We start from the raw sequence: 23,564 nt of genomic DNA, 5'->3' as shown, positions 1-23,564 counted from the left end.
GTACGGTCTGCTCCTGTATTAGTTCTGAATCTACTCGTATCAATTTTGTGACGCTCGAAGCAGCTGTTATTGTTTGTGGAGCAATACATTGAATGATTGAATGAGTGGTTTATTTTCTCTTCACAAAAGGTAGTACAAAGTAACAACTTGTGCTACCTACAATTAAATATGTGAGGCCAATTTTGTGAGAGACTGGTGCCTGAAGTAGGTTTTGAAGAACCAAGTTATAATAAATTAATCGCATCATAAGGTGCCAATGAAACGTCTTGTCGTTTGTTGTTGTGTACGTTAACGATTTAAGTCGCTTTTTTAACTGATTTCAAACAAAGGGAGATTGTATATTTCAGAACTCCGTTATTTATAAACCGATTTTTTTATTCTTAAAGTCTAAAAGGTGCTTTCAAATTGTTTTCAAACTAATTAAGAACAAAATTGAATTATTAATTTTAAAGATAATTAGTAGTTTGGTTTTGAAATAAACATAATTGGTTCATAATTGGCCACGGTAGATTTTGGCTTTTTTTTGTGGAACAAAATCTATTTGAATGCACTTGTTTAAGACGTCAAAAAGATTGATCGATTGATCAATTGTCAATTGATTAATTGTCATTTGGATCGCATTCATAATGTACACCATACATACAATTTTCATGACTGTAGGTATTCGATTTAAAGGGTGGGATATGGCAGTGAATTTACAGGGTACAGAGGAATAACACCCGAGTCCTCAGGAATAGTAACGCATGGGCGGTATCGTGTGTGAAACAGTATACTCTGTTATGTCCATGGTACTGCTTATGTCTATAGGCGACGGTTACTACTTTAAGTTGCAAAATAAAAATTTATTTAACTTTCATGTACCTTTGTTACGAGTATGTATCTAACATAGTCGTAACAAAGGTACCTACACATGGCGGACATATCGATTAATTTTGTGTTAGTTTGCTCGGTTATAGAAGTCCAGGGGTCGAGTAGTAACAATGTATTCGGATTTTTTTGTCCTAAAGGTCAAGGTCGCAAGATCGACACTGTAATCTAACTTATATCTCATCCGAATACTGCGTATAAGTAGTATAGTAAATTTCTTAACAAATGATTGCTAAGGTGCCAGTGAGTAGTAAAGAAATTCATTCAAAATTTGTAATATTAATAGTAATACAATGAAAGATTGTGTCACAAAAAAAAACCGACTTCAATTGTCACAAAACCAGTTATTTTGATCGAAAAACTAAGTTACTAAACCGATTTTATTAAAATTTCTATGCGATCAATCAATCTAAATCAGTTCACAACTGATGGTGTGATGAGGTAACAAACATAAAAACATACAACCGAATGGAGAGCCTCCGTCTTTTTGAAGTCTGTTAATAAAACTAGTTTTTTTTATCACGATTTCGTCCGCGTGTACGAGATACCTATAGGTGTATATATATATATATATATATATATATATATATATATATATATATATATATATATATATATATATATAATGTGAAAGTGAGTTAGTAGTTTTTTTGTTTGTTTGTCCCCACTTCGTTCGTCGTCATGACGTTTGGTATAACTACATGTGCAATACGGGATGGAGAAGAGTACCTATAAGCTTGGTAGATACTATTCATCCCGGTCATTTTATCTAATGTAAACCACAGATAATACATATAACACTGTACTAGTACCTCGACTGATATTATAAAGAGGTGGCATTTGACTTTTTGTATGCCTGTAATGGATCAACTTAATTACTGTGTACTTAATAGTTTGTAATCTCTATCTCCTTCTTTATATCACAGTGATTGGTTAAGACGTTCAAGCGTGTTCGATAAGGTAATAAACATACAAACAAGTTCACTTTCACATTTATAATATTAGTAAAGATTATAGTTAAGTCACAGTAATCGTTTATTTTTTCGGATTAGGTAAAATACAGGAACGGTAGAAAGACTTTGATCACCGTATTGATACTTATCCAACTAAATAGTTTTCTAATCAAGGTTGCTTTTATGCGTTACCCAAATTCCTCTTTAAATTAATCCTTGATCTATCCATCTATCCAGACCATTCGTTTAGTTAGAAATTACGACGGAAGTAAAGTGCTAAAAGTAAGAACACCGCCACGGTGTGAGTGGACGGCTTTGCGCTGGGGGGAACGGGATTGTTAGTAATGAGGTCTGATAGACCCATTGCTAGCAATATACCCTCTCAGGTCGACCTTCAAGTGGTACCCCCTGGAAACCATCATTGTGGACCAACTGACCTGCACTCATTTTCACCTATCATATTTCACTGATGCCCCGCCGGTGTATGCGGATAGCGCAGGCGACGTTACCATTCCATTATCACTGATTAAAAAAAAAACAACCTTACGCTTTATTAAACGTAAGAAATAGAAGATAACAATATTTCGTTATCTTCTATTTCTCTAAGTAAAATAATAAAATAAACGGGGCACTAGTGAGAGATGATACATGAGGATAAAGTAGATCAGTTAGCCCATCGTGACGAATTCAACAAGAATTGTACACGATGGTTTCCAGGGGGAACCACGTGGAGGTCGACCTAATAGGGCATATTGCTAGCAATGGAGCTGTCAAACTCCATTGCTAACAATCCCTTTCCCCCCACACGAGAATAGTTACTCGTGTAACGCACGAGCGACTCGTCTCGTGTTACATGTGCGGCCTCTTGAATGTTGCAAAACTATGAGCAAACAATACAAGTTTAGTCAAATCATCTGTATTCAAATAGGTAGACTTGTTTACAAACACTTTGAAGTCGTCATTTTTTTATGTACCTTTAGGGTTCGGAATATGTCGAGAAGAACCCGCACAGTTACTCTTTTAAATCTCTATTAACATTATATGTATTTATTTAAATGTACTATGTCTAAAATGAGATCATGTAGGTCATTAAAAAGCACGTGAATGACCGACTAACACCATGCACATTTGTCATTCAAGTGATCGTTTAGTGTGTAATAGGCTTTGTAAAATAAGTATTTTAAATAACAGTTTTAAAATTAAAATGTAGATTTAGAATATTCTTCAGTATTTTATTATAACATTGAATGCCCATTCCCATAAAAGACCAATCAACTTTTTTTAAACAATACTTCATTAGAGAAAGTTTGTATTTGTATCTAGTATTAAGATCGTTGTTTTTAAGAAACAGTTGAAGATTGTCGAGTATATAAAAATGTTTGCGTATAGGTACTTTAAGTTCACAAAGTTACGGTGAAAATATTTGGACTTTTAAATTTCTCTTTTAGTGATTCACGACTTCCCATTGAATAAATCGCGTGAGTAGCACATTTTTGTAATACCAACAAATATATTTTGGATGTCGCCTGCTTTACCCCTTAATAATATACCATAGGACAGTGTACTATGAAAGTAACTAAAATAAACTAATCTGGCAGTTTTAATATTAGTATACTGTTCAACTGTGCGCACAGCGTACGCCGCAGAACTTAATTTAGTTCTTAGGTTTTGAATGTGAGGTCTCCACCGAGTTTTATTATCAATAGTGATTCCAAGACTGTGGAATCTGTAAAATCAAAAGGTTCGTTTTAGAAGTAGTAGAATTAGAATTGTAATTTTTAGAAGGAGAAAAATTTATTTATTTATTATTATAATGCATTCATGTACATAATTATAGAGTTGTTACAATGTTCTTATGTAGAGTAAGTACATGAAACCCTGTTTGGGTGTAGCAAAATAAATTACGCATTTTGTTTATTTGATGGTCAACATTAGATTATTAGTTGAAAACCAACACGAGTTATTTATCGTTTATTTATATCGTTATAATTTTTGGTCAAACTATCAACTTTAAAAATAAAAGAAGTTATATTTACGAACAATACTATTTCACATCTATCATACATAGCAAAATTGAGATCATTAATATAAACTAAAAATAGGATTAGACCGAGATTAAACCTGTGACCCTTTTGCACAAGCGACCCGTTAAATGTAACGCTTCTTCAACTTTTTAAATTCTGTTTGATAAATATAATTTGACTAAGTTTAATGCATTCTCTTTGTCACCATAAAAGTTACTTTTTTCAGTAATGTATCATGATCTACACAATCAAAAGTCTTAGATACATCACAAAAATGCCTATCGCATCTATTTTATTTTCCCTGCAAAAAATGTGTTTAATAACTCCGCACCTGCATCCGTAGTTGATCGCCCTTTAGAAAAACCAAATTGACAATTATGAATTAATTCATAATTCGTTTAAATTAAAATAATTAACTAGTTGATACAACATACAGTAAGTGAAGAATAGAAATAGGCCTATAGTTTACTGGATCACTTTTACTCGCATCTTTAAAAGCGGTTTCACTGAATTTCATTAAATTAGGAAACTTATCCGCATCTATGCAATTATCAAAAACATTTTTAAATATCTCATATTTTAAAATTATAATTTTTATATGATTCAGACTGTCGTATCATATCGAGTTATATGATTAAAACTAAACACAGCTGATGGCTTACTAACATTTTCTATTAGTACAGCTTCAGCCGCAGATGCGGAAGTGTTTAGAGATAGAGTTGTTGCTAATGGTATATTAGTGAAAAAAAATATTACAAAGTTTCTGTAACTTCAATATCAGAATTAATTAATTGATTATTAAGATTTAAAATATTTTTATTACCAGGAGCCTTTTCCGTATTGTCCCGGCATAAAATAGACTACCTTTCTTTCCTGTGGGTGTCGTAAGAGGCGACTAAAGGAACTATATGAGTAGCAACGTCTGTCTTAAAACATCTCTGAAAGCCTAACTGCGGTTTTTTTTTGTGGGTGAAAATGGTATGGTAACCCCGCCTGCGCTAGCGCGATACGCTGGCGGAGCACCAGTGAAGGGTGATAGATGAGAATGAAAACAGGGCAGTTAGCCAATCATGATGAATTCATCAGGAATTAACCATGATAGTTTCCAGGGGGAACCGCGAGGAGGTCGAGCTGGTTGGGTATATTGTTAGCAATGGGATTCTCAGTTTCCATTACTAACAATCCCTTTTCCCCGCCTAACTGCGGTTGCCAACCAGCCTGTTAAGGATGTCAACTATTAAAACTCCCCTTGTGGGAAAGGCTTATGTCCAGCAGTGGACAGTTACTGGCTGAAATGAGCCTTTACTTTTCTGGTTTCACTATAAATTATCTTCCAATTGTAAGTTTCCAAAACAAATTTCCAACATAAACAATGTAAATTTTATTTTATAATTAATTTATTTGTATTGGGGTCGTGTATTAGGAGTATAACAGTAGTCGCCAGCTACGCTAAGCTTGTCCTCGTTACTAACATCCCGATTAAAATATTTTATGTACTGTACGTAGTGTGATATTTGAGACACACATAGTTATTATAATCTTAACAAGACTCTTGACAACGTGAGTTGCGATGCTAGCACGCACACAGAACTTAGTAACGCACTGTTTATCTTTGTGCACAGATCGCACGGTAACCGCCGGCGCAGCGCGGTGACTGGGCGGTACCGCGCGGCGGCGGCGGCGGTGCGGTGCGGTGCGGTGCGGTGCGGTGCGGTGCGGTGCGGTGCGGTGCGGTGCGGTGCGGTGCGGTGCGGTGCGGTGCTGTGTAGCGCGGCGAGCGTGCGGCGGCGCGGCGGCATGGGGCGCGCGCGCGGCCCGCCGGCGGCATGGCGGTGAGCTGCCCCGAGGTGATGTACGGCGCGTACTACCCCTACCTGTACGGGCGCGGTGCTGCGCGCTCCTTCCACCACGCGCCGCACTTTCAATATGATCGGGTCAGTATTCACCGCCGGCCACCGCATCTACACCCACTCATACCCATGTCATGCTCATAAGCATATATAGCACGACAGGAATGTAACGAGTCGGGTTGCCACAAATAGCACTATTTATAAGTAAGAAACAGATACTTACAGTGTACAAATAAACAACATCGGGCCTAGATATAAGCCCTGAGAAGCACCGGAAGACGTCTCGCTCCTATTACTTACTTTCATTTTTTATTCATATCAACTGTTAGTTGAACTATTTTAACAGTAGATGACACATTCCATTCTACGGGTCCTTTAATTTTCAAGGTTTTTTGATAGCTTCAAAAGTAATGTATGACTAATGTGGTCGAATGCACCGTGAAAATCAGTATAAGTAGGACATAATGGGGGAGTTATTGGTCCTTGGAGGAATCTTGTGTAATATAGCACCTTATACAGTAAATATATGGGAAAAAAGCGGGACAGCACAACGGTCGGCAACAGAACTCACTTTTGTATTATAGTAATGAAATACATCTACTATTTTAATTTAATTCATTTGCACAGACTGATTATTTTATTTTACATGTTATAGATTATTGAAATACTAGCTTTTTGCCCACTACATCGTACGCGCAGTATTCGGAAGTAGGAAAATCAATGAAATAGATATTTGGAAGAATTGAAATAGATATTTATCAAGATGGCGTATCAAAATGGAACATGCATCAATTTTTAATTTAGAACCTTTAGGACCACAACAGTGAACGCTGAATTCAATTTAGTAGTAATATATGCACGACGACAGAACAAACATACAGATAGACAATATTTCTAACAATTATTTTTGTTTTTATGACTCTTATTAAAATCTCTTACATAGGTACAGACATTGTTCAGTTACATTTTTATTATATTAATATTAGTTGCGGGTTAGAGTGGGACGACGAGCTTAGTAGAGACGTATATTTGCAGTAACTTGTAACGGATTTTCAATTGAGTTATGACTGACAATATTAACAAATAAAAATGATCTTTTATACTAAATATAAATATAGGAAATTAAAACAAAACTGGTGGGGCGACACATTAATCTAGTACGTGCAGTGCTACATTGACAATTATTAAACAAACAATTTTCTTACCGCACTGCACGCATAGACATAGATATGACTCCATATAGACCAGGGGTTCCAAAACTTATTTCGTCTATTCCACTTTGAGAATAAAATATTTTTAGCGCCTCACTTTTTTCACCTATTTAAAAACCACTATTACTTCAAGATCAATAAATCACTTCCAAACCCTCTACACAATGCCCCCATTTTTTTCTGGGTCTATATCGCCCCCTTTTAGGCCTGTAGCACCCCCAAGGGGGCGCTATCGCCCACTTTGGGAAATGCTGATATACACTATTGTCTATTTTCAAAAGTTATAGGAAATCTCTTACTGAATGAACCGAGGCTAATAGATCGTACCGATACAGTAGGCTGTACAGCCCATGAGGCAATATACATACATTACTGCTCCTTAGGACTAGTGAGTATACCCTTCCGTAATTTCTTCGTGACATATTTTTATTCGGACACAAGTTACGCATATTGGTATATTAGGCATTGTATTTTTTAGTGGACGAGAGGAAACTTCTAGGTGATACCTCTCTTAGTCTGTGATCAGAAATGTGACAACTCACTTGGGCAATGTTGGACTGCGGCTGATCGAATACTAGTCTCAATTTCTGAATTATTATCACATTATGATGTTTAAAATGGCGATTTAAAAGTGCTTGTAAACACGTCTATTTGAATTAAAATAATTTGAATCGTTTCATTGAACTATTGTCACTCGCCGCGTGCTTCGGAGAGCAAGTAAAAGCGCGGTCCAGGAAGCTCTACCAGAGGTCGTTGTGTTCAACGATAACGGCAAACTTTCCACACCAGAGGACGACACCCTTGCATGAGTAGTAGATAGCAGAGTACGAATTGTAATAGAGTGACGTATTTCAGTTTAACGTGCAAAGCGGGGCAAGCAATCCGGGTAGTGAGGCGTATAGCGGCGGCGGCGGCGCGGGCGGCGCGCTCAGCTCGGGCTCGGCGTCGTCGGGCGCGCAGTCGCCGGGCTCGCCGCCGCACGCGCACCACGCGCCGCTCGCGCCGCGCCTGCGCACCAAGGAGGAGGACCTGTCCACGCACGGCCGCGCCAGCGCTGACGGTACGCCTCGCACGTCTAGTTTTCAAATGACATGCCAGTACGATCCCGTACACTCACCTGACTCTGTGGATAAACTAATTTTGTAAGCGATGACCTGATTTGTCAGGGCAAAAGTATATCATAGGATTTCGCGTAAGTTTACAATTGGAGAAGAGATCGCATGATCATATATCGAACCCGTCCATTCGTCTTGGCCCGTCCGTCTTTGGTACTTGTTGACTTAAATGTGTTGTAATAGAAAGCATTGAATATCTGTGGATCAAGGTAATCCTTATGATCTTTTAGTGGGAGATCTTTGTTGAGCAGTGAACTGAATGACTGAAATGATAACCATGATGAATTCGTGTCTACGCTTTCTAAACATTTGACACTGACCACAAAGTGCAGTAAGTACATTATTCGCTGGGAGAAGAAAGTAATTTATTTACATTAATTTGTATGCATTTAAATTTTAATTTGGCGCGCAATTATTAATGATAAACCTTAATTTCATAAAAGATTACGTGTAAGTTATTAGGATTTTCATACAGAGTTGCCACCTCATTCTTAAACTTAAGATGTAAGTAGTTTCTTGTTCTCCTGTTTTATGGAAGGTAGAGCTGTTTTAAAAAGGTGTGGTGTATAATATATGGGCATGATGATTGTTCACAGGCGGCGGCTCGTCCGAGTCCGAGGGCGAATGTGGCGGAAGCGGCGGGCGGGCGCGCGCGCAGTATGTCAGCGCTAACTGCGTCGTGTTCACGCATTATTCTGGCGACGTGGCCGCTGTCGTCGACGAGCATTTCACCAGGGCGCTGTCTATTGACAAGCCCAAAGGTTAGTACCACTGCTCAGACCCAACTTATCGACATACTCTGATTTATTGATTATTGGCTACATTATTAGTAACGCTCCTTATTTAGAAGGTATTTGTAATGATTGAAGAAGTGTTAACCTCTCCTGTAATATTAGTTTAAGCTAGCAAAGTATCAGTAAGGATGAAGTCAGGCCAATTGGCCTATCATGATGATATATCAGGAACTAACCATAATGGTTTCCAGACGAACCACGCGGAATTAGAGCTGATAGGGACTTTTTTCATTTATTTAGAATATTAACTAAATACGAGCACATGCTAAATACAAAACAGCGAAACAAACACCTGTTTGGGGTTTATACTCGTATCTTACTGTCCGAATATTTTTTTCTCGCACAGTCGTTTATTTGGTGAATAGTGGGACTTTATAATTTTATTACATTTTTTATGGATTTGGTAGTAACGTGGCAGTTAGTGTCCTTTATTAACAATCCTCTCACCTCTCTCCTCTTATTGAGATTTTTGTACATTTTGACCCTGTAACGTGTTTTACAGCACGTCGTCATTTCCATTGCTCACTGTAAGTAGTGTCCAGCGCAGTCTAGACCTGCATCTCTCCATATCATAAGCATTTTGCTCCGACGACGTCTAGTCTTTTTCTTGAACTATTTACGGATCGATCATATTGAAATGACAGCATCGTTCGTTTCGTAAGTAGTTCATTTGAGAACATAACCGCAAGTGGTTAAGGGAAACGTTCCCTCATTGAATGCCTTGTTAATGAATTATAGACAAGTTGCATTTGGAGCTGTGCTCTTAGTGTTCTTTTTTGGCGTTATATTTCGATTTATGGCATCTATTTTCTCGCATCCTACCTTACAGATACGTGAATTGTAATCGAGTAGAGGAGTTGAATCTCTAATGAATTTCTGTTGATGCAGTAGGTACTTGAACAGTTTTCTACATTTTGAAGGTTTGTTATGATTATTTATTAAGTTTTTCACGTTTAATCGAAGGAAGAGTAAATAAATGAATAAATAATAACTACCATATTTAATAGTGAACTGTCGATTAACAGCTTATTTGAAATTCATTATGTCCCTCGTCGCTAAGACGTGGTTGTTATGCCAGTACTGGGAATTTCGGGTAAAAAGTTCACAAGACGTCCGGGTGGAGGGCGCCGGTTGTGTTCATCGGAACCGCAGTGCTCGAGCACTCTTATCTACTTCGTGAACTAAGTAGATAAATCAGTAAAAGAGGTTCTCGGACTCGCCTTAATTAAACGCACCGGTTTAATTACTAGAGCCCTCGCACTCCTTTCCAACCCCCCACCCCCCGCCCCCTTTTCTCCACCACATCCGGGCACCGCCGCTTCTACCATTGTCCCCGTATTACTCGGGTGTGTTCTCCGTAGTCTGTCGGTCCACAGTGGCCTCTTTGTTTCCATTATGATATAATTATTCAACTACAATGACTGTATTGTAGTACGATAATTTGCGTATACTTTATTCGCTTTTTTACCAACCTTTTGAAGTATGCACGAGTAGCTGTTGTTATCTAGAGATCCGACGTAGTATTTTATATGGCGTTTCTAAGGATTTCCAAGCGGGACCTTGATGCAAGAAGACGTGTGTTACTGAATTCAGGTCCTTGCGTAGTAGCAATTCAGTCGTATATTGTGACCATAGCGCAACCGCTAAAAGGGTAGATACAATAACGTTTTTTGTTACTGGTTTGAATTAGATCTACATCGTTCAATGCCGAGTTATCAAATGAGTTGAAAATCGAGTTCGGTAGGTTCGCAGCACGTTCAGAGGTGTCTTCACTTAATCCGTGGTAAATCGACAATAATCGAAAAAATAACGCGACGTATAACCGGTTTCTGATCATTCGAGGGCAAATTATTAAAAAGTAGAGCGAATTGTCGATTCAGCACGAGGAGGCGGGTGGGACATAGTTCCGAGACCGCGATTAGATAAAAATACGAGGGCTATTACTTAAAAGATGGCCGAAAAGAGCCGCTCGGCAAAAACGCATAGCGCTGCCATATTGGCAGCGAGCGGCGCGGGTCGCGGTCGGCGCAGGCTTTGTGCGAGCGCGCGATGCATTCCCGCGCTGTAAAAACTATCGCCGCCGCCCCGCACCCACCCGCATCCACCTGCGCCCTATCCGGACTCATTATTATAATTTCACGACATCACTTCGAAGATTTAGCAACAAAATAGATGCTCATTCCAACACGGTGCACAAACTGTTCAAGTTTTATACTCGCATCTATACTTTTATAAGAGGTGACGGCCAATAATTCATTACTATAATAATGTATTCACTGCACTTGGTAACATTGCGCCAATATTTGAATCTGCCGCATATGATAGGTGGTAGTACACTTTCTAATATCAGTATTAGGAGGTGTAATACCGTCTACCACTTTGAGGGATTTATTTACCTTATTTTAACTTTAAACTTAATTATTATTGGGGTCATGGTTCTGGACAAAGACGTACGAACCTTTTACAGATGACTTCACTGCGATATTTATTCGGATCTAGTTAAGCGACATTGTAATGAAATGTGATTATGGAAGTTAGCTAGATTATTTAACAGTATTAGGTACCTACTGTTAAATAATGTAATCTTTGAAAGTTACAGTATCTTAGAAGTTGCAGGTTCTTCTTAGAAGACTTGCGAAATCTACATTGTATGATCTGTCATATTTCATACAAGGTTTCAATTATTTTTACTGAATATTTTTTTTGTGATTTTATTAATTGTGATGTTTGTAAAACGTAACTGTAGAGAAATATAATAACAAGTGAGTTAATGTGGTCCACGCGTCACTTTCCAGTTTATCGTTCACAGGTGTGGATACACCTATATAATTATGACTTGCAGCAGTCACGATATGTAACGCGTACCTGTATAATTGTATAATTAAAGTATAGAGTAAATGGCCGTGTGGTCCCGGCATAGAATGGACCACTACCAAGCGTAGGAACTACTAGCAAAATCCGCTCATGATGAAGGCCTACGTTAAGCAGTGAACAGTTTACGGCTGATATGACGATAGAATAAATGGCAGAGAATTCTAATATGTGGTCCCAGCATAGAATGGACCATCTGTTTCTTTCTCGTGGGTGTTATGAGACGCGACAAAGGGAACTTAATAGAGGAGGGATGGGCAGTAGTGTCTTGCTTAAAACACCACCAAAGCCGAACTGCGGTTGCCAACCTGCCTGCTAAGCGTGGCAACTACTGGCATAACCTTCGTATATGGGGAGATCTATATTCAGCTGTGAGTAGTTGAGTTAGCTGATACGAATAAATGAAATCTAATAATAGAATATATAAGTTATGCATCTATATATGTAATATATAGGTATGTACTTAAGTATCCAACCTACCTACCGGTGTGCTTTATTTTCTTCTCTGAACGACAGGTAGACTTTCTATTTATTATTAATAGTTTATTTTTATACCACATACATGGCAAACAAGTTTTTTTTATACTACTTAGAATGGCAAACAAGCTGACGGCCCACCTGATGGAAAGTGGTAGCCGTCGCCTATAGACATGAACAGTAGCATGGCCATAACAGAGTATACTGATTCGCCCATGATACCCGCCATGCGTTGCTATTCCTGAGGACTCAGGTGTTATTCCTCTGTACTATACAGTCATACACATGGTAATCATGGTATCAATGGATTATTAGTAATGGCGAATAACGTCTACGTTGCTAGCTGTCAGGTCGACCTTTGCGCAGTCCCCCTTGAAATAATCGTGGTTAATTAAATTCGTCATGACAGGCAAACTGACATGACTTCGTCCTTACATGTCATCACCCACTGGTGTAAACTAGTACCCCACTAGCATAGAAGTACATACCGACAGCGCAGGCAGGGTTACCAGTTCATCATTACCCATTAAAAATGACACGGCGCCAGGTGTAAGGAGCTCTCTTCAGTGCCAGTTAGGTGTAGAGCCGACAGTGTCATCCACATACTGGTTGCTATGTAACTGAAGAATAGGTGCAAGTTAGTGCGCACGGCGACGAGCAGCTACAAGTGGGTACGCGCGCTCGCACGGCTCGCACGGCTCCCACGGCTCCCACGGCTCCCACGGCTCGCATTCCGCGAATTGTTTTTATCGTCCTCAGACAGATCGTGTCGTCGACTCGCTCGCAATAGCTCTCCTCCATCGATTAGTAGCTTTTTATAGTGGCCGCTAGTGTTCCGCCTGTACTCGGCTCGAGTACACTCGGTACGCGGCCGGCGCGGCAGCGACGGAGGGGCTCGCTGCTACTTGACAGACTAGCGACGCCTTCTTTGACAATAGGTTTTTATTGTAATTTTAAAAAAGATAAAAGAGTAAATTTTTTTATACAACTTAGAATGGCAAACAAGCTGATGGTCCACCTGATGGAAAGTGGTAACCGTCCCTATAGACATGAGCCCATATACATATACAAAAAATAAAAAAAAGAAGAAACAATTTTTCCTTTCATACGTTTACTATAATAACACAAATTGGTCACAACTCATTGCTTTGCCCTCAAAAGAGTAAAACACTGATATTCTGTTGTGGCCAAGAGCCAGTCGCGTAATTCCGTAGAAAAATAAATAAATAAATAAAAAAAATTGAATTTTAGATAAAATACATTGTGCGTGTTCATTACATTCACTATTATTTAAAATTTTATTCTAATTAACAAATAAATGACAAATACCATTAGAAGAAGAGTAGTCCCCTAGATATATGTTACTACTAGATATGTATATGTCATCACATCTTGTATATGTTGTATACACGTAGTAAGTGTTTGCGATGATGATTAAACGTAGGCTACTTTTTATCTCGTTTAATCAATACATCCCCGTCATGCGACTACTGCAGTCGCGTGTAGAAACTAGTCATTACTATAAGTAATAATTAAAGCGCCTAAATATTTGAACTTCACTTGTAAGAAACATTTAGATTTTATTATTTGAACCATTTTAGTTCGACGACCTTTATACGGGTTTTGATGAAGTCATAAAATTAATAAATATAAAGTTATAAAACTAATTAAACAGTGCTCTCCGCTCTCGGCTGCGGGCGTGCATCTCGAGATGAATAATGAATGAAAGTGGCTGATGCAAGAGTTTTATGTATGTATGTTATTATATATACATAAAGTAGCAAAGGATAGATGCTCCGCGGATCTTTGACCTGTGGTCTGATCACCAGTGCATGACTGAGGTGTAAGGAGTTTAATTTAATAATTACTTTAATTAGGTGTTTACTCATTATTATTACGTGATTTTATGAAAATGGACAAATAAAACGAAGAAAACAACTATGTAGTTGTTTTATTTATTTATTTATTTAACTCTTTATTGCACCATAAATAAAAATATACAATGACAAGTGAATAATTCAAATGAAATACAGTAACATAAATACAGATTGAAATATACACATAAAGGTACAAAAGGCGGTCTTATCGCTAGGGCAATCTCTTACAGACAACCTTTAGTTAAGGGAGAACAGACAGAAAAGGGCAAGTGGCGCAAGAGTGAATTAATAATTTTCGTCGGGACAAGCATTTGCTACCTCCTCGACTCGGTCATAATAAGTATGGATTACTTATAGTACTACTAATACTAATATTACTAGGTCGACTAGGGCAAGAATCAAGGGGTTCAGTAAGCCCAAGAACTTAAATACCTAACGGTCCCACTCACCCCACGAATAATTTGGCAGCTCCATTGAACACAAATTGATCTGTTCAAAGTACATTCACATAGAAAGGTATTACTGTAAAATAGATTTATGTTTTTGTTTTTTAATTTGCTTGCTTTTTTTCAAACGATAATTTATTCTTTATTTAGCCCAATCAACGTTATTAAGCAATTTGTAATAAGCAATAAATTTTAAAAGTAATATAAAAAAAAAATATAGGTATACGACGAACCAGAAATAGATAACGTACTTCAAAAAATGTAACGCAAATCTAGCGGGATGCTAGGTTAAATAAAGAGAGATTGGAGATAAAATATCTAATTATTTTAATATGCCAATTATATAAATATAATGGTGTAATAATCCCTAGGTATATTATTAGGCTCTTTACTACTGTGTTGTTATGGTACAGAAAGCGTGCCCATGGTGTCTCGCAACCTGCCGGCGTCGTTTTTCAACGCGGCGGCGGCGGCGGGCGTGGCGGCCGCCGGCGGCGCCTGCGCCGGCGTCGACATCTACGATTACGACCCTTGGCATCAACACTACACTGGGTATGTCGTGGTATTACGTGATTATTATTTTATTCATGGTACTACACGCTAAGTAATCATCAAAATGCACCTGGTGTTGACAACAGAGTTGTTGCGATTTTATTATAATAATGAAATAATTGGGTCGTCATGACTAATTTCATCAAGAATTAATCGCAACGGTTTCCAGGGAAGATTGTGTGTATTGCTAGCAATGAGGTCGCTTACAGAACTTGATAGGTACCAGTAGTTCATTTGTTTCTGCTGTGAAGGGGCAATAGGCGATGATCTATTAATGTCGTCAAAGGAAGTCAATGAGTGGATGTGGCTCAGAGCTATTCTACCGGGGAGACCTCCGGTCAGCAATAGTTGAATGGACGATGATGAGTGTAATCACTGCTCAACTTCTTAACACTGTCGAGGAGAGCCAGTCTCTCGGAGATGTGAGCGGGGAGGCCTGGCGGGCAGTAACGAAGTGTACGGTACGGCAGGTACGGGCACGCGGCGCACAGGCACGCGGCGGAGTACCACGCGGCGGCGCAGGCGCACCACAACATGGCGGCGGCCGGCTACGGCGTGGGCGGGCTGCTGCTGGGCCGCGGCTCGCTGCACCACCAGTACAAGCCGGTGGACTGGCCGCACGCGCACGCGCAGCACCACGCGCCGCACCACCTCGACCCCGCGCACCCCGCGCACCCCGCGCACCCCGCGCACCCCGCGCACGCCGCGCACGCCGCGCACCCCGCCGCCTGCTCGCCCTACTCCTACCCCGCCGTGCCCGGTGAGTACCTCGCTCATCTGACTAGGCCATATAGTATTTACTAGCGGGAACAGATTTGGTTATGTTCTGGTTTATCATTTTATTTACGTTTAGTGTACCTACTCGTGACTACCACCACGATTGTTGTGATGGATTGGCCACTACTAGTGTGACTTTCCTTACTAGTAATCGATGATAGACTATTAAATCTACATCCATATTGCAACACGAATTTCGCTAACTGAGACGTGATCAGCTCATCAGACAACATAATACGACTGAAGCTCAAAGATCTAACGCTAGTAGTTATTACTCTTGGCAAACTGGTTGGCAACCTCAGTTAGGCTTTGGTGATGTTTTAGAAGGGATGGTGTTGCCCATCCCTCGACCATTTAATTTCCTTAATTGCCTCTTACGACACCCACGGGAAAATATATCATTATCATCGTCGTTATATCAGTCATTACCTGCTGCATTGCTGAAAATAGGCCTCCCGCTATTGGAGGTTTTTGCCAATAGTTGCCACGCCTGGCAGGCGGGTTGACAAGGGCTACACACATTTATATTATTAGTTTGATCGTATTGTAAATAATAATATGAAGGGTGTGCAGATTTTATGTAGATGTAGATGCACAGTTCATAAATTATGATTCAAATATTGTTTTATTCAACGAAACAGAATAGGATTTCAACACTGAAATAAAATAAAATCAAAATATAACAGCTGTGGTCAAAAGATGCCCATATTATACTTAATACCAGATATTTATAATCAACTAAACGATATAGGATTACTATGCGATCCCACCAAAAATATATTTCTGGGAATACAAGTAGATATTTGTATTATACCTGCATATATTTTCAAGCGACTTTCAAAAGCTTTGGTTTTCAATATTGATTTTTTGTAAGTTCTGTATAAGTGTTCAAATGATGTTAATAAATTATTGAAAAAGAATTCCGTAGCCAAACAAAAATTAAATACCGTGGCTAGTGATTAGATGAAAATATTAGGCATACAGCAGCGTACGAGGAGCACCTATGACGCAATCATAATATAACTGTAACAATCCTCATCTCATTATCTTTTGTTAAGTTCTCGTTTGCTTGTCCAGCAAGCAGTGTGCGGCAGCTGAAATAATGATGATGCACCTAGTTATCAAATGAGCATGAGCACCCGCGAGGTTATTTAGAAGCCGGCGCCCCTGTTTTCACCAATGTTTTAGATTTACTTACCTGCTTGGGACTTTTAAAATATTGCAAATTTACAAATTACGAGCAGAGTGTGTGGGACAGGTTATTTGCGTGTACCATTCATCCTGCTCGTGAGCACAATAAGACTAAACACGTTATTTATTACATTTTCTCAAAGAGTAGGTACACTTACACAGAAAAGTGATATAATTTTGTTATTACTTTGAATTCTGATTATTTTAAACTCTATTGCATATATTTAAATTATCTTTTATGTCACTTGTACTAGTTTTAGTAGTGATAGATACAAATATGGAACGGTAACGGGAAAAATAATAAATACATTATATTAAATTGAAATTGTTCTTTAGGTATAGGGGGTGAGTAGGCACCTTAAACTATGATCTGGAACAAGATTCAAGATTTAAGTGGATCACAAATAAAATAATTTATCAAAGTCTACCTATGTAATGAAACGTACATTACTAATTTAAGTAACCTATAGGTATCTACTTTTAATTGATATTACCCTTACTAATTTATTTATCGTAACTAGCAATTTACAGATGATAAAGTCCAACACATTGCAGGCAATTGTAATTTTTGTACGTGTCAAATTTGATTCAGAATGTTTAAATATCTATAAGTTATTGTATGAGATTAATATTATATTAATGAATACTTGCATCACGTTTAATCGCTACTCGCGGACACAGATTAACAGTTTGTAGTCGTACAAAGAGAATGATTTTATGTTTTTATTTAATAAATTGCTATTAGTAGCCCCGTATGAAAGAGAACGATAAATAATGCTTGTTACATTAACAACGACAAAGTAATATGTGAAGCGCGCGCGCGGTCGCGGCGCGGCACGAGCGCGGGGCACTCGCTCGCGCCCACCGACTCTCGGTGTGTATTTCAATTTTCAAAGAGATTCCACTCGTTTCGGCCGCAGATATTTTAATTGTGATGATTTAAGCGCTCTATCTGAGTGACAAAACAAAGCATTCCAGCTTTGTGGCTTCCTCCGACGCGGCGCGGCTTGTTCCTGCGCAACGTAACCTACTCATCGCGTCTGCAGTGCGCACACAACACGCTGACGGCTGCGTGATGCTCGTCTTCGGTTTGATTCTACACTGTACACGTTATGCCTATTGATTTATAATTTACCTACTGATGTTTATACAGTTGTGCCAAATATAAATGCAAACAAGCGACTTGATTGCTTTAAGATATCTAACCTAATAGGTACTTTCCTTTATATTGGATCATTTTAGAGTTCTATAAGTGCTATATACTCCGGTTAGAAACAGAATTAGTTTTTCTACATTATGCCTGTAAACTATACAAGTCATTGTAAAATTTAAGGCACATTAAAACTATGCTATACCAATTAGTTAATAGATTGATTTTGGTATACGATATTGTAATAAATAAACCCTCAGGTTTCCAATTTAGTTCTAGTTAGTTAGTTTTATTTTCTAATATAATTATACTATGATAATTATATTGCTTTAAATTCATAGCTGTTTTTAAATTTGAACATTCAAGTATGTCCAATCATAATACAGATAAATATATACCTATTAATTATGTGTAGACGCATCCCATAACAATGTAGGTACCTATATGATGGCAGGCAGGGCGCGAATCAGTGCGAAGGTACCCGCACCCTGCACTCGCGTCGGGGCGGGAACGACCCGCGTTTCCTAAACCTTCACAGGAAAAACTTCGCGTGATTCCCGGCCGTCAATGCGCTGGAATTTAGATTCGTTTCTAAGGATAGGAGTAATTGCCGCCAACAGCGAACGAGGAGCGATTACAAGGGACGGTTGATAGAGTAAAAACTGCGCTCGGGCGGCGAGTTGAAAGGCGAAACGATCACGTAATGAGAGGCAGCGCTAGCGGGGCGCGGGCCGGGGGTGAGGGGACGCTCCCTTAATGACGACGATTAAAATTAATTTGCGCGGCGGGTCCCGCGGCCGCCCGTCTCATCGCAAATTAAATTCTTCTCTCGCGATCTGAGCAGGCCCCGCGCCCCGCGCCCCGCGTCCCGCGCCCTACGCCCCGCGCTCTATCACCGATGGGCCTACAGCCGTCAGTATCCCTCGATAGCACTCCACTCCCTTTTGTTTATTCGATCGCAGCCATTCTCTTGATTGATAACTTTTTCGCTGTATATAAAGATGCACGCGCACACTATGTTACATGATACACAGAGATAATGATAGGTACCTACATAGGTGAGTACTCATACTTGACGACTTAAGAGCTAAGGGTAATTAGAGACGTGCGACTACGTGTCATGTACGACATCAACAGTTTGTAATCATGCAAATATAAATACAATGAATTACTAGGTAATAGATACGTGATTATAGGTGTATTTATTTGATTTAGTTATGGTGCACTAAAATTATATAGAGTGCAATCTCCTATATATAGAGTAAAATCCCTCTTTAACTTATGTTAGTTAGTTTTTACTAAGCATTTTCCCTTACGAAACGAGAATTATTAATGTACCTAGAAAAATATATTAGCACACCATACCTGTCCTTCATTTTAAATAGGTATTATCTGCTATCTAATTGTTAGGTTCAATTTTGTTTTAGAATTTTTTTTTGTTTCTCTGGTAGACTTAAATTATGCCTTGTATTCTTAGAAAAATAATGATTATCTACACCAATCAGGGCAATTTCAATCACACACACATACACACATACACACATATGCCTATTAAAATGATAATGAAATACGTAAAGAGATTATATAAGAGTAAATATTGATATTTGTCAACAAACCGAAACAATTTTTGATTCAGATTTGTATTCAACTGAGAATTAAATGCAGAGTTGAATTTTATAATTGGTATCTAATAAATTATATTATTTTAACTTTAAATTTTAATGAAACTAATGTATCACATTCATGTTATGTTTCTTTTATTATTTTTTCAATGATCATTTTAATATATTTGAATGTAATATATACAAGCCTTATTATAATGAACGCCCTGGTAGAGTTCATATAGAGAACTTCACGTTATTTGTTACAACTTGTGTTACTTCATGATGTATTTATATTTTAGGGTGTTAAATCGCGTTTACTGCATACCTTATTAATTTTATTAATTGGGATGCAGTTAATTTTATTAACGTTACTTGATAGTATCTACGTAAATAAGAACACTATATGTAAAAGCACCATGCCGACGGCGCCGCGGCGGTCGTGTATAAACCCCTATACTGCCCACTACTCGCTTCATATCCATTTATTTCCAATCCTACTATTCTCCCTAGGCAGACTTAAAAACGACAATGTGTGATTCTTTAAAAGGAAATTAGTAAAATCTGAAATGTTTTTGTCGGTTTAATAATTTATTGATATAAAGACAGACATCAGAAATAAAAGGATTTACTTTATTAATTACTTTTAAAATATTTTGAATAGTCAAACATGTTATTGTAACAAAGTAAGTGATTGTTGTATATGCAACTTACCTATCAGTGTTGTGGTGTAGTGAGTTGAGCATAGGGCGACGCGAGGGTGGGAGACTGGGACGGGATGAAGGGGATACGTCGCTGGTTTATTGACAAACATGCCTTGTGACCCCGTGCGCACGCTCCCGTATTGTCACCTATCTATCAACCACAGGACTGTACTCGTACCTACTTACCTACAGTCGTGTAAACTAGATGCTCAGCTCTCTGTCAACGATCCACATTCATTAAGGGATATATAAAACTATTTTTTGTATCTATATGTTAGAAATGTGGTGTGTACCTACTTAAAAATTATCTTGAGGCCATGCAAAATTTCAATAATCACTGTTCTTCTAGTGAAACAAAGGTATAGTTTGTTGTTCAGTTGCAATTATTACGGTAACACTAAATGACATAAACGACAAATCGAAACATTGAAGCAATCGATTTTGTTACTACTATATTACCAGATTGTCTATGGTCGCATCAACTAGATTTTCGTTTGTTCATTAATTAATAGAAATAGGATATAGGAACAAAAACACACTGGGATAGATGTATAACAAATATATACTGAACCTATATTCAATCATGCGTGAAGTCCTTCAGTCTATAATAAAAAAGACAAATTTATGCAAAAAGAATTGTATCAACATCTATTTTAAAAAGGCAAGAATTCACAAAACACTTTTCTGTGCAAGTATACTGTCCAGTAGTGAGTAAATTGTAATGGGGCCAGTGGGCCTATCAAATTATTCGCGGAGTGAATGGCACCGACAATTTTTTTTTATAAAATTTTGGTCTAATAAGTAGAATACACAGAAAGAAAGTTATCTATACACATAGTGACTGTGTGTCAGGACCCGAATGATAGTTTAATCTTAGAGTTCACCTATTATCACGCACGACATGACGGTGGTAATGAAACCGATCCGCTCGCTTCGTATGTTCGTATCGCGCCGGCGAGTGTCCGGCGGGCGGCGGGCGGCGGGCGGCGGGCGGCGGGCGGCGGGGCGGGGTGTCGGTGGGGGCGGCGCGGCCGGCGGCGGCCAATGGCGGCGCGCTGACCGGCGGCGGCGGCGCGGCGTCCCGCTGCCCGCGGTCGATACCGCGCGCTGTCCGCTGTCCGCTGTTCGCTGTCCGCGCCTCCCGCCGCCCATCGCCACTAAATCACGATCTAGCGTCAATTACAGCCTTCATGCGGCCGCCGCGCCACCGCGCCACCGCGCCGCGCCGCACTCCCCGCCATTAACTGCCGTACACTCGATGTTTAATATCAATAAGTGGCCGCCTACATACACACTGTGTAAAGCATTACGTATGTTGTTATTGTAGGCACGAATGGGCGAAACAGTATACTCTGTTATGTCCATGGTACTGCTCATGTCTATAGGCGACGGTTATCACTTTCCATCAGGTGGACCGTCAGCTTGTTTGCCATTCTAAGTTGTATAAAAAAAATTATAAAAAAAAATATTAAACCGACTTCAAAAAGAAAACCAAAAAAATGATTCATAAACTAACATTAGTCTTTTAATTTAAAGGACAAAATCTGTTTGAAGTGGGTGCCCAGCACAAACACGACGGGAACAATAATTTATGACACAGCTTAAATTAATAACGAAACATAATTCTAATGAACTTAATGTAAATGTTTAAAGGCCAACCAACTTAACCAACTGCAAGCAACTGTCCAATTGTACAACTCAATCAACAACAATATAACGCATCAGTTGGTACAGACTTCAAACAGATTTTGTCCTTTAAATTAACATACTAACATTAGTTTATTTTCATTTATTACCTTATGTTTCACCTTCTTTTTTGAAGTCGGTTTATGTTTAACAAGTTTATTTTTTTCTATGGATTTGTTAATGAATGATATTAAGACCTCTCATCTCTTTCCGTTCCGAAACATACTCTATGACTCTTGTCCGAAATAAAGCCGAAGAAACTTCACGGTCGCTTTACAGGACTTATTTCGGTCGCATAGCGTTTCGGGTACGAAGTTCGGGCTGACCTTCATGGTAACTCACGGCGCTGTACCTCACGGCTTGGACTGTGTAAATTAGGATTAAATAATAGTGAAGTATAGCCGTGTGGTTCCTTTCCAGTGGGTGACGTAAGAAGCGTCAAAGGGAACTTATAGATCGAGAGAGGGCTAGTAGCGTCCCTCTTAAAACAAAACTTATCTGCGGTTGCCTACCCGCGTGTCAAGCGTGGCTACTCCTGATAAAACCCTCCCTTACGGGAGATGCTTATGTTTAGTAGCGGACAGTTAACGACTATACTCGTATGACGATATGATGATATACCTATAATGTATCTAGTAGATTTTTATTATATATTTATATGTGAAACTTCTACACGTCCATTACATTTTAAATACTAGCGATCCACCCAGTCTTCGCACGGGTAGATAGATACAATGATGAATTAGTCGGTATTTTATATTAGCTTTAATAGGCCAATTTTTAATACTTTAGGTAAATTACAATAATACAATATATTGTAAATTTCACTGGGCACCTAATTTTTTTGAAAATAGTAGTTGTGTTTGCATGGCTGTGTTTCGGTTTGAAGGGTGGGATATGGCAGTGAATTTACAGGGTACAGAGGAATAACACCCGAGTCCTCAGGAATGGCACGCATGGGTGTATATAAACAGTATACTCTGTTATGTCCACAGTACTGCTCATGTCTATAGGCGACGACTACCACTTTCCATCAGGTGGGCCGTCAGCTTGTTTGCCATTCTAAGTTGTATAAAAAAAGTATATAACCTAATTTGTTCGTTAATAACGGAGCTTACTGTAGGCGAAAGTTTTTTTTTTTTAATAGGTAATACCTAGTTTTTGAGATTCTCCATTTGTTACAAACAGACTCTATAATATTTACTATGTATTAGGTATAATGCATGCGTACCTATTCGTAAAATGCAGCTTGCAGCTTGCAGCTTGCATTAGTGATATTAATTCATAAATTATATCATGTTATTTTCTATCATAGTCAATGAACGGCCATAGATAGACCCTACCTATATTCATCACTATGGACTTATATAAATAAAGTTTATTTAATAACCACATGAGCGAGGAACTTTGCTCAAATT

The 23,564-nt window shown here is 38.7% G+C and overlaps 1 protein-coding gene across 2 annotated transcripts in view; it reads left to right on the top strand.

The window, feature by feature from the left end:
* The window catches only part of LOC128200609 (protein vestigial), a 35,141-nt gene that overhangs the window by 7,324 nt on the left and 4,253 nt on the right, over nt 1-23,564 (top strand). For both annotated transcript variants that reach the window (XM_052894574.1, XM_052894575.1), the window contains 5 exons: nt 5,467-5,778; nt 7,761-7,965; nt 8,617-8,781; nt 14,899-15,037; nt 15,508-15,797. In XM_052894574.1, coding sequence (XP_052750534.1) covers nt 5,671-5,778; nt 7,761-7,965; nt 8,617-8,781; nt 14,899-15,037; nt 15,508-15,797 — 907 coding nt within the window. In that variant the 5' untranslated portion in view covers nt 5,467-5,670. The remainder of the gene's footprint in view (nt 1-5,466; nt 5,779-7,760; nt 7,966-8,616; nt 8,782-14,898; nt 15,038-15,507; nt 15,798-23,564) is intronic.

This window comes from Galleria mellonella, unplaced genomic scaffold (assembly GCF_026898425.1).
Source record: "Galleria mellonella isolate WM207_F2 unplaced genomic scaffold, CSIRO_AGI_GalMel_v1 utg213, whole genome shotgun sequence".
Taxonomy (NCBI): domain Eukaryota; kingdom Metazoa; phylum Arthropoda; class Insecta; order Lepidoptera; family Pyralidae; genus Galleria; species Galleria mellonella.
The sequence above is the reverse complement of the archived record's forward strand: the minus strand, read 5'-3'. Positions and strand labels throughout refer to the sequence as shown.